Source organism: Molossus molossus, unplaced genomic scaffold, assembly GCF_014108415.1.
Source record: "Molossus molossus isolate mMolMol1 unplaced genomic scaffold, mMolMol1.p scaffold_m16_p_11, whole genome shotgun sequence".
Taxonomy (NCBI): domain Eukaryota; kingdom Metazoa; phylum Chordata; class Mammalia; order Chiroptera; family Molossidae; genus Molossus; species Molossus molossus.
Window position 1 is genome coordinate 18,389,288 of NW_023425346.1, and position 12,506 is coordinate 18,401,793.

Genomic DNA, 12,506 nt, shown 5'->3' on the forward strand with positions numbered 1-12,506 from the left:
ACACCTCAGTCAGTCCCCACAACTTAGGTCTCACACTTCCAAAGGCCACCTGAGAAGCGAATGGCTGGGGGGGGGGGGGGGGCTGGGGTTGCGCTGTGGTGTGAGCCACAGGCTCCTTGTCCGCCTGGGCATCAGTGCCCTCTCCAACAGGCCCTGCTTCGTTCCTGCGGCAACTCCACCTGCGTAAGGGCCTTGCTTTCTCTGAACTCAAGTGTCACCTCCAGGTGCAAGCGGGGAAACTAAGATCCAAGAACCTCGCTGCACTCGCGGGGGACTGTGCGCCTAGGGGACAGATTCTCCATGAACAGCAGGGGAGGGAGGGTCTGTGCGCAGCCTGGGTCAGGCCCCTTCTCAGAATCCAAGGTGACCTCGGCAGGCTGCTCCCCGCTGGGCTCTGCCATGACGTCTCATTGGCTGAGGCCCCCTCTCCTCTTCCCTGGGACCTGTCACTTCCTCCCTCCAGCTCTCAGCTGACGGGCCGCACTTCCTTCTTAGAGCGCACACCTCACCTTCCCAGCACCAGCCCGCGCCCCCACAGCCGCCCCCACACTCGGGTGCTTCTCCAGCTGTCTGGTTTCCATGTAAGGCTAACTCCTTCATACCTGTTCACCAAAGGACTTCGTTCTTGAAATTCTTCTCCCTCTTCTGGAGCATTCCCCCTGGGATAAACCTTCCCTTCCCAACAGCCACCTCAAGCTCCTCCCGGACCCCACGCCTCCCATACCACAAGCCCCGTCCGCTGTCGACTGTACAAAACTTGAAGAGTTGTCTGCGCAGCTGCACCTCCCATTCTCTCCACCCGTCCCGCTCAGGTCCTGTCCCCCTGAGCTGTAACGACCCGCTCCGGGCTGCCGCAGGCCGCGGCCGATGCCCGTCCTCACCGCCGCAGGCCGCGGCCGTTGCCCCGTCCTCACCGCCCCAGGCCGCGGCCGATGCCCGTCCTCACCGCCGCAGGCCGCGGCCGATGCCCCGTCCTCACCGCCGCAGGCCGCGGCCGATGCCCCGTCCTCACCGCCGCAGGCCGGGGCCGATGCCCTGTCCTCGCCTAATGCGTCCCAGGAACACTTTCCTCCGGACTCCACGACTCCACTCCAGCTCTTCCTTCTCAGTCTGTCCCCCTGGGTTGTCACCTCTAAGCCCACAAGTCAGTGTCTCCCAACTTTCTTTGGCCTGACCTTTCCCCTCAGCTGCAGACTCACTCATAAGCCTTTCTCACACTGAACACATTCAAAGCAAAAACCTCAATTTCTGCTCCAGAACCCCTCAGCTCTGCACAGGAAGCCGCCACTCACCTGGCTGCCAAGGCCAAGATTCTAGGAGCCCACCCTGACTACTGTCACACCCAGAATCGAATCAATCAATCCATCAACCAATTCTTGCCAACTGTTACCTTCAAAACTCGTTCTCCATCTTGGTACCTCTCACAACCCCACCCCCAAACCCAGCCCAAGACCCCTCACCCCTGCCTCCCCCGCCTTCCTGGTTCCCCTGCTGCCCACATCCCCCTTAGCCCACAGCCCCTCCCCCCGCTGCCCTGAGTGGCCTCGGGAAGTGAACAGCCTTTGGCTGTCCTGTGAGTCGTCCTGTTCTTGTGTTAAAGTCTCTGTGGCCCACGTCTTTTCTCAGAAGGCCACCAAAGGCATCAGCAGAGCCATTCCTCTGTCACAGGTGACCTGGGCTGGAGTTTACCTGCCAGCCATTCTCCAACTCAGGGAGGTTTTGTTTTGGGAGTGGCTAGATGGAAGGGGGAGACGAGGAGGAGATGGCCGCTGCCCCAGGGGAGACTGGACCCTCCACTCCCGTCTCTCCATCGCTCTGCCATGAGCACAGGTCGGCAGGTGGGACTCAAAAAGGATGCCGAGAGTGAGTAAGGTTCCCCCAGGCGGCCACTAGATGTCCACTCAGCTCCACCAAGTCACCGGCTCTGCCAGCCAAGGCCAGCCCAGCCTCCTGTTTGACAGCAGGGCCGCCCAGGCCAGCTCCCACCCATGCTCCCCACAAGTCACAGCTGAGGGATCCGCTGTTCGTTCACCTGCGCCTTCCAGGAGGAGCCTCTGGCCTCCTCAGCTCTGCTCCCCTTGGGTATGACAGCCTGGCTCCTTCCAGCTTCACCTCCTGTCAGCCTGCAAAGACTGCCCTGCATCTGCCTGGCGACAGCCTTGGAACTTCCAGCTGCGGCCCCTCCGCCTGGAGACCCTGAGCTTGCAGCCCCGCCCTCTCCGCAGCCCCGCCCCCTCCGTAGGGGAGACCCTGAGATCGCAGCCCCGCCCCTCGCAGCCCCGCCCCCTCCGCCTGGAGACCCTGAGCTCGCAGCCCCACCCCCTCCGCAAGGAGACCCTGAGCTCGAAGCCCCGCCCCCTCCGTAGGGGAGACCCTGAGATCGCAGCCCCGCCCCCTCTGCACAGAGACCCTGAGCTCGCAGCCCCGCCCCCTCCGCACAGTGACCCTGAGCTGGCAGCCTGCCCCCCGTTGCCGCACACTGGCCTTACTGGTCACTGGGCTCCCGGCCCTGTCCCCTCCTTGCCCAGGCCCCTTCCTGCCCCTCAGCTAAACCGGAGCTGTTGTCAAGATAAACGCGGTTATTCCTTTAAGAGCTGAGTCGTGGCTCCACCAGGCTGGCCTTCAGGACTAGATAAGAATCTGTATAATTAAGTACATCTTAATGCGGAAAATTCTGATTAAAAGTTTTCATGTGCTTAAAAGCATCCTAGACTCTAGGTATTTTAGTTCTGTGAAGGAGCAAGAGACATGTCCGCCAGACCCCCCACTCCGGTCTCCAGCTGCCCCTGCCGGCCCACAGGAGCCCACTGGCCCCTAGCTCAGAACCCCACCCCGTGCCTTCATAACCGTCCCCTGCTGGCCTGCCGCAGTCGCCTGCTGTACAAAATCCTTTACCTTAGATGATGCAGAGCAGCCTCGGCCTAGAGCTGACCGCATCAACTGCATGTTGACTGATTAATAAAACCTAATTAGACAAGAGTTGCTGCACAGAGCGGGACGTGTACATATACCCACGCCTGACGTCCCCCTTTCTCTGAAGACCTGCTTCTCTTAGGAAGGCTGGGGAGTCAGCCTGACCCAGCTCGCACACCGCTCCAGCGTGGGAACAGCCGCCTCACCAGCTGAGGCCGCCCTCCCAGCCTGTCCCGAAGCACTTGGTGGAACCCGCTTCCTCTTTGGAGACAGAGGGCCACCCCATGAAAGAAGCATTCTCAGGGCAGCAGCCACAAGGGATGGCGCCAGAGCCAGGCCCTCAGAAAGCCCCAACGTTAATGACAGGCATGGCCACCACATTCCAAAGTGAGGAAAGACAGAGATCATCACAGACATTGGTTTCCTGCTCTGCTGATCTGTGACCCAGTAGAACACAATCAGCAAGAGCCTGCAGTCACTGCTGCACACTTTGCTGACATCCCACCAAGCAAGGCCCAGGCCTGTGGGGCACCCTCCCACCAAGCAAGGCCCGTGGAGCACACCCCCCACCAAGCAAGGCCCCTTATGGGTAACAGGCTTGCGGGTGGGGTACGGCCTTTGCCTGTTGCAGTAAGGCGCTCTGTCTGTATCTGCCTGGCTTTCACTCTGTCATCAACCCCCACGGCCCATTCATCCCCGAGCCCTGTGCATGTTACATATACATCGCCAACATTTCCTCAAACCCCTTACATCCCCCCCACCCTCATCCTCACCAAGGCCACCAGGGCCACAACCCCTCAGCTCCCCAGAGACATCTCCAATCAGCATTTACTCCCTCCACTCTGACAGCCAGTGGGCTATTTAGGAAACATTAATCACGCCTCCCCATCTGTTTAAATATCTAGCAAAATAGAGAGAATTCTACCCTTGACCCAAAGTCCTGCGTGACCTGCCCTCGCCCACTGGTGCCAGCCCCTCACCCTGTGGCCCTCTTCATGCAGCCTCCCAGGTGCCCCCGGCCCTGCCCACCGTCCCCTCTGCCAGAGGAGCACTTTCCTGTTTGCGGAACAATTTCCACTTAAACCACCTACTTTGTAACGACCCCTCTCTGGTTCAAGGCTGTGATGGAAATACTGCTTATGTGTGTGGGCAGTTTTGGGTGTGAAAATTCTGGTTGGAAGCTATTTCATTAGGAAAAACATCCTTCTCATCAGGGTCCTCTCCCTGTGCCTTATGCAATGTGGCGAGTTACAGGGAGAGAGGAGCCCGAAGAGAAACTTCGTCTGGGAGAGCTGCCCACCGTCATGCAGAACCACCCACCTGAGAAGGTCAAGCCCACGGACAGGGGTGGGAGGGTCTGACTGCTGGGCCCACCCTCGGATTCTGGAGAGCACTTCTGTGTCTGACAAGGGGCAGAGGCTCTAAGCCAGAGGGCCTTGTGACCTTAGAGCCCACCCAGGTCCCGGAGAGGAGCCGTTCCTTAGAGTCCCCTGCTGGGAGCCCAGAGAGCTGTGCGGGCCCCTGCAGCCTGCCCAGCTGCTGACCCTGTCACCCACATTCCAGGCAAAGACACGTGACAGGGAGGCACAGAATGCAGGGCTAGAGAAACCAAGGTGCACCAGGCCTCTGCTCTGTTCAGTCCTACAGGGCCGAGGCAGAGCTGTGACCCTCGAAGCAACGCCCCGAAGGTGGCTGGACCCACACCCCAGCGCCCGGTTAACACCCTCAGCCTTCAGCTCCCACCTCAAGCGCCCTGTGCTGCAGAACCCGAGGAAAGGGGGCATCGTCTTTTCCAGATTAAAAAACACAAGACCACAAAAATGACAGAGAATGAACACTTCTCCCTGGATTCTGGGATTGCCCCAGAGAGGAAAGAGCACCCTCTATATGAAGGCCAGCTTGATGCAAACCGCGGAGACATCCGTGCTGCCGGGAGGCCCGCCCAGCCGTGGGCTCAGGCAGGCTTGCATCGCTCTCAGGGGACCAAGTCACAGCTCTTCAGACCAGGCCCTGTAGAAAGAGTCATCCCTTCATACCGGAGGAGTTTTATTCAACTAAGTTGCAACCCCTTTTGCGGGGCCAGGCAGGACTCTTCATAGAAAAAGGGCAGTCACCTGAAGGAGGAAATCCTGGCTCTGCATTAGTACCAGGAACTCTGTAGAAAAGGCTCTCCTACCCTTCGAGACAGCCTGGAAGGACCTGGAGAGTGTTTTGCTAAGTGAAATAAGCCAGTCAGAGAAAGACAGATACCATATGGTTTCACTTAAATGTGGAATCTAATGAACAAAATAAACTGACAAACAAAATAGATCAAGGGACCAGGAACAGTGGAACTTTTTTTTTATCCTCACCAGAGCACATTTTTTCCATTTTTTTTTTTTTGTTGTTCACATAGAGTGGGAGGGAGAGAGAGGAAGAGAGAGAGAAACATCGATGTGAAAGGGACACATCGAGTGGCTGTCACCCGCACAACCCAACCAGAGCCAGGGACAAACTGCAACCGAGGTACATGTCCTTAGCGGGAACCGAACCCGGTCTCTCTGGTCCGCAGGCTGACGCTCTAACTGCTGAGCCAAACTGGCCAGGGCAAGACATTTACTTTTTACTGGGAGCAATGCACATGAAGTCGGAGACCCCAGGAAGCCCTCTGTGCTTCGTGGTTAAAAGGCTGGGGAGCCCCGTCCACCCTGTTAGGAGGTCAGGGCGGAGGTGATTCATGAAGTTTATACAGTCCCCCAACACATGGTGGTGGGGGAGAGGTTAACCAAAGAGCGAATATGCAAAACCAATGGACACAGACAATAGTGTGGTGAAGGTGTGGGGGAGGGGGTGTCAATGGTGAGAATAAAAGGGGACATCTGTAATACTTTCAACAATAAAGATAAATTAAAAATTTTAAAAACTGCAAAACCTGTGGGTCGGTGTTACTGCAGCATCAGCCGGGCTGGGCCGCCGGGTGCTCTCAGAGGGGCCTGCTCGCTGCCTGAGAGCCGAGCAGGGACCAGAGGCCTCGATCCCAGCACCAAGCCCTGCACTGTTTTAAACAGCTTTTACTATTGGGAACGTGTTGCTTTGCTGCAAGCACACGGCCTCCGTAGCACAGAGAGGAAGGTGTGCAAGGGCAGAAGCAGGCAGCAGGTTCTGCTGGTCAAGGTGGCAGCTGGGACACTGCTCGGTCACCTTCCCTGGCTCAGGCCGGCCATGGAGGCAGCACCAAGCTCAGTGTCATCACAGGGACAGGACCCACCTCAGACCCAGAACCAATCGCCAGGGCTGAGGCCTGGAATCTGTTTCTACAAACCACCACAAGCCTTCTGATGCGGCCAGTGGTAGGGTCGACGGACAGGCATCTGGGCTCCCTGGCTTTGCGGTCAGGACGTGAGCTCACGTGAGCCCAGCTTCGTCAGGTCTGTTCAAAGTAAACACACACGCTCTCCCAGGGCTGCGAGGTGGCAACTCTGCAAATACCACTGTGACTTCCTGCCCTACTGTGCAAAACCTAGATCCACGCACAGCGGGGCATCAGCACAGGACGAGGGGTTAAAATCCGAACAGGCTTTGTCAGTTGGGAGAGAAGGGCCCTCCGCACGACCCTTTGCCCCACAGCAGAACCAAGGCCCGGCCGGCTGCCTGCACTCAGGGGTCCCAGAGGAGAGCAGCTCAGGGGCTGGGGGCTGCGGGTGTGAGTGGTTCTTAAAAGAGAAATCCAATGATTTCTCCTCTATTTTGTGCAGACACACACACCAAACCATAAGCTTTTACCCTTTGACCTGTCACCCCAGGGTGCACAGGCTCATCTCTACTCCTGACCCCCTGGCAACAGCACAAGCTCAAGAATGAGAAAAAAGAACATGGCCAGGTGATCCGTTTGTGAAATTTCTTGTTTACACACCAGAACTAGTTTACAAACTGAAATGCATTTTTCCTGCTTTCACACCTCCTTCTCTGTCCCCTAAAGGCCATGTAGGAAGTGCCCCTTGACCCCCAGGGGCACAGAGGGGCCCTTCCACCTGGTTTGGGTTTTCAGCAGAGAACACATGGATCACTTCCCCAGCAAGGCCCGGTAACTGCACCCGGAACTCCCAGGGAAGCGTCTCACCAGCTGGAGGGGAAAATGAGCACGGAGAATCCACAAAGAAAACTTTTATAGATTCCGGAGGAGACATTCACTTTTTTTTTTATCCTCACCCGAGGACATTTTTTCCATTTGTTTTTTGTTCAGATAGAGTGGGAGGGAGAGAGAGAAAGACAGAGAGAGAGAGAAACATTGACGTAAAAGGGACACATCGAGTGGCTGCCACCCACACAACCCAACCAGGGCCAGGGACAAACTGCAACCAAGGTACATGCCCTTAGAAGGAACTGAACCCGGGACTCTCTGGTCCGCAGGCCGACGCTCTAACTGCTGAGCCAAACTGGCCAGGGCAAGACATTTACTTTTTATCGGGAGCACTGCACATGAAGCCGGAGACCCCGGGAAGCCCTCTGCTTCGTGGTTAAAAGGCTGGGGAGCCCCGTCCACCCTGTTAGGAGGTCAGGGCGGAGGTGATCCATGAAGTGTATACAGTCCCAGCGCACAAGCCACCTGCCCGATGACGGGAGCCTGCGAATCGTTCAGCAGCCTGGGGAGGCCAGGCTGGTGAGACCCAGTTCCAGGCTGTTGACCTCTTCTGCAAGACAAGCAACTACAGGTGACACACACAGCCTCTTCCCTCATGGCGACCTCAGCCCTCGGAGGCCAGGCGCACTGGCCCTACTCACCATCTGTGATGAGTGCCCTGCTGGTCAGAACCTTCCCCAGCATGAACTTCAACACGGCCAGGATGCTGCAAAGGATCCCACTTAGAATGGAGACGCTGAACAGGAAATCATCCTAGAAAAGAAAGGTCCAGATTTCAACAGTTCACCCACTAGAGCAGATCATCTGCAAAGCACTTGCTTTAAAGATCAGCTTTGTTCCCAGAACAACCAATCAGTTGGGTATGCTGCCACCGGGAGGAGGCATATTGCCTGTTTTCGGATCCCAGTTACCTGTGTCACTGGGAACTGGAAAAGAGGATCAAAAACAGACAATCCTGACTTATATTTCCTTAGGAACCTATTATTTCTTTCCCTATAGGAGACCCCCTTTGCACTATTCTGCCAAAACGACTGGCAATCATTGATCAATAACAGTTGGTCAGAACACTAAACCCAGGGCCTTCCATGTAGCTCTTCATAGGTAATTTAAAAAGCGGCTGATTAAGAATTTTGTAACATGTAAGCCTAAGAACACTTCAGCATAGAGCCAGCTGAATTAACCATAGAGTCAAGTATCAGTGGAGCTACTTATAACCATATTTTCCCCTTAAATTCACAGGAGGCAATTAGAAATTCAACAATAGCCCTCAAGGTGGGAAAAAAGGCATCTAAAAATAGTTTGCTATTGACGTCATCTTAGCACTTCCTATAAGTTGTTACCTTATCTTTGCAAGCAAATGAGCGAGTCACATGCAAGAGAGAGCACCACTAGCTCCTGACCTTCGGCCCACGAGGCTCAGGCTCAGCTCCCCCTCACTCCCAGGAGACACAGCCTCCAGATTCTCCAATATGAAAATGCAGCTGCCAGCAGAAATCTGACAGAGCATCATCCATACGCAAAGAGACTGGATTCCTTAAGCATTTTATTATTCAAATTCACTAACCTGGTGACAGAAAGTTGGGAAGAGGGATGACAGCCTGCTCCCTGGAGCTCAAAACTGAGTAAGTCATTAGAAAAGTCACCTCACTGGAAACAAGATATCCGCATGGTACCAAAGACGTCTCCCTCACCATCCTGAACAGTGGTGGTTTTCACATACATCCACACATCTTTTGCAACTCTTTCCTCTGGGAGACACAACTTAATTCCCCCCTCTCTTGAGCGTGGGCTGGACTCATAACTGGTCTCTAACAAATAGGGTATGGAAAGGGGAGACAGTAACTTTACAGTGGAGAACCCAGCAAGTGATCTTAGCTATGATCAAGATCGAAATGATCATTAACAAATGATGCTAAGATCGTGTGCCTCCTGATATGACATGGCGAGAAGAACATCTCTTGGTGTTCTACCTAAAAATCCTTAACCTCAGCTTAATCGTGAAAATGCATTAAGCAAAACCATATTGAGGGAAAGTCTACACAATATCTGAGTACTGCCCTGGCTACTGTGGCTTTGTGGTTACAGCGTCAGTCTGCATACTGGAGGGTCGCAGGTTCGATTCCCTGTCAAGGGCGCATACCTGGGTTGTAGGTTTGATCCCCAGCCCCGGTCAGGGTTGTGTAGGAGGCAACCAATCGATGTCTCTCTCTCACATCGATGTTTCTCTCTCTCTCTCTCTCTCTCTCTCTCTCTCTCTCTCAAAATCAATGGAAGAAATATTCTTGGGTGAGGATTAACAACAAAACCTGAGTACTACTTCTGACACACGTCTAGGTCACGAAAGACAAGGAACAACCGAGAAACTCGTGGGCTGGAGACGGAGGCGAGGTGGGGACCAAGGGCAGCATGGCATCCTGGCCTGGATCCTGCAGAGAAAAGGCCCCTCGGTGGAAAGCTGGGGAATCAGAGTCCAGGGTTGTGTTAACAGTGCTGTCGACCTTGTAGTTGGCGTAAGTGTACCCTGGCTGTCTATATGAGATGTGAAACATTAGGGGAGGCTGGATAGAGAGTATTCGGGAACTCGAGGCTATAATGCCTTGTACTCTCTTATACATCTAAAATTACTTCAAATTTTAAAGTTTTTAAAAATAATCACCTTATGAAATTTTACCTCCTCAAATGATCAGTACGGCCTGTGTCAAGCCTGGCCCCTGCGGTCCATGAGGTCACACAGTGGCGGCCACGGCGGGAGGACCCTGAACCGAACTCCCTCTGTGCAGGCTCTCGGCAGCCTCGGGGAGAGGCAGCCACAGGGGCAATGGGAGACCCGGGAATCGCAGACCAACACAGTCCCAGGTGGCAATGTGGTTCAGAAAGCTGAAGTTGGGAGACCGAGGCGTTCAACTAAGCACTTTGAGGCCCCAAATTCGGAGGCTGAATTCTGACTGTGGTCACGCCACACCTTTCTGGCTCCACTCACTCACTCAGTTTGCAAAGCCCTCATCTCTGAATTTCCAGAGGTGGATAAAGTCTGTGTTCGTCCCATCTAGGTCCCAGGGAGTTGGGGTCGAGGTGCCCCCACCCCCAAATGCAGCTCGAGAAGACGACTCTGGCGGTCCTCTCCTGGGTCTGCGAATCCAGGAAGCTGTGCTGCTGGGGCTTGTTGACAAACGGCAGTGATGAGCCCGCGGGGATGTCTACAACCCATCGCTAAAACCCAAGCTCTCAAATCTCAATCCCCTTTTCTGAAAGGGGCAGTGTGACACCTACAGCCCCTGGCAAGCAGCTGATGGGCAACAGGTAGCAACTGTTGTCAGAGTCCAACACACGGTGCAGGCACTCACTTATTCCACCAAACGGCCACACTGGGTGCTCACGGTAAGCCCCAGACTAAGCACGGGAAACACTCTATAAGAGAACGTAGGGAACTTATTAGCAAGCATGGTGAAATGCAGAGAAGTATAAGTGCCATGACTGGGACTCAGAATGGTTTATCAAGAGATAAACCCATCCTTCACCTTAGAAGCTTCATCTTAGAGAAGCTCCCCATGGCCTGGGTGGCTCTGAGGTCCAATTCCTGCAGGGACAGGGGAGGGGGTTACTGATGTCATAAAGCAGAAGCACTGAGTAGCTCTTAAAGGTAGCAAAGCAGAAGGCTCACTGAACAGCTGTGTGACTCTGGGCAAGTCACTGAACCTCCCTCTCTACTCCTCCACTTCCACCTCTGTCAAATGGAGAAAAGAGCAGCCCTTCCAACCCTGGTGGCTGTGTGCTGTGTGCACAGCAATCAGCCGGAACTACTTTCCCAGAATTCCTTTCCTAGGTGGTTCTGAGTCACTCTTGGCCCCAGAGACTTCTGCTTGAGATTGAGAAGGTAGACGGGAAGGTGCAGGGCGCCACCTGCAGGGCACCAGGTGCTGCTGCAGCCATGCGTGTGCTGCTAATCCACTGGCTCCCCCAGGGAGGCCAGCAGATGGCCCCCATCTCCCTCAGCTCCTGCTGGACCCCCTCCAGCTTCTCTGCGTCCTGAGGCTCACGTGTGCAGCTCACGGCCAAAGGAACCCACGCCATCAAGGGTGAGGCGATGGGGGCAGATGTGGCTCCAGTCCATCCCCAGGGCATCAGGTTGTCCTTGCTCTGCTCCAGTCATTACCCACATTTCCTGCCTGCCTCCCGGGCAGCCCTGCCCCCTTCAGGCCCAGATTCCGGGGAGGCCGCCCAAGGCGGCTCTTCTGCAGCCCGCGCCATCCTATAGGTCCAGCCCTGCAACGATCCTGCTCGGTTCCACTTCGAGTGGTGCCACTTTGCCGCTTGTCCTGACAGCGCTTCGGAAGGCTGGGTCAGGGGGGAACGCTATGGTCACCGTGGAGACGCCAATATGCCAGATCTAGGTTTTCCCTGTCCCTGGATTATTTCTGCCACCCACGCTGTCCCCAGGGTCACCCTCCTGAAGTCTGAGAGGACAGGTTGTGCCATCTCAAGGCCTCACCCAGAGCTCCAGGCTTAGAGGGTCAGGGGTGGAACACAGACCTGACGGGCTGACTCGAGTGGCATGAATTTTCTGCCCTCTGGGCGGGTCAACGCTCCTTTTCACAGATGTACCTCACGTGTTTCCTCCTCTGCTGCGCGTTTCCTGACAACTCGCTCTAAGAACTGACACTTTACTCCACGCCCACTGGACCTGTCCTCACGGGGCCTGGGACGCATCCTTGCCCTTGTTTCCTTCCTCGTGTCCCTGTCCTGTGAGCTCACCGACAGAGAGCTCCTTTCTCACTCACTTCGGTGCATGGCCATAAAAAATGTGTGTGGCATGAACTACCACCCTGCACAGAAGGACGACGAAATCATAACCAACCCGGACCTTTACAAGCAGTTTTATGGAAGATGCAGAAATGTCTATCCATACAGCCACTTGTCATCTTAACGCACTGTGCACGTCAGCGCCATAAGGCCGCAAACCTTCCTGAGTAAGGCGTCCCTGGAGTGGTGGGGGATGGGAGCAGAGGCCTACGCTGATGGATTGCCAATGATCAAACGGGATGTGGGAACGAACGTCAGGATGGGAAGAAACACTACCCAGAGAGGGTGCTCTTGAGCACCAGCTGTGTCCCGAGAACTCTGGAGGGAAGCAGGACATCAGTGAGGACAAGGCTGAAATTCTGCAAAAGCCAGAAGGGTCCTGGGTTGACAGACCCTCCCAGCCACAGTCATGCTCCAAGGTACCAGACACAATGGTGGTCATAAAGAGCAGGTGGCTCCCCCAAAGACAGCAGAGACAGTGGCAGAGCTCAGGGTTTGAAATCATCACCCTCCTCTACCTTGGCAGCTTGACACTGTCGACTCCTAATTCTTTAGGCTGGAACGTGGTGAAAGTCACAAGGCTAATGTTAGGATTCAAAGGCAATTGGGGAGAGCTGAGCAAACCTGATCTGGGAGGCCCCTTGTACTGACGCTTGGTATCAGCCATTGTACC

General features: G+C 55.1%; 1 protein-coding gene across 1 annotated transcript in view; it reads right to left on the bottom strand.

Annotated features, from left to right (window-relative positions):
- TMEM163 (transmembrane protein 163) overlaps nucleotides 1–12,506 on the bottom strand; it is a 249,137-nt gene that overhangs the window by 8,541 nt on the left and 228,090 nt on the right. The window contains exon 6 of the mRNA XM_036254421.1: nucleotides 7,675–7,786. Within this exon, the coding sequence (XP_036110314.1) occupies nucleotides 7,675–7,786 (112 nt within the window). The remainder of the gene's footprint in view (nucleotides 1–7,674; nucleotides 7,787–12,506) is intronic.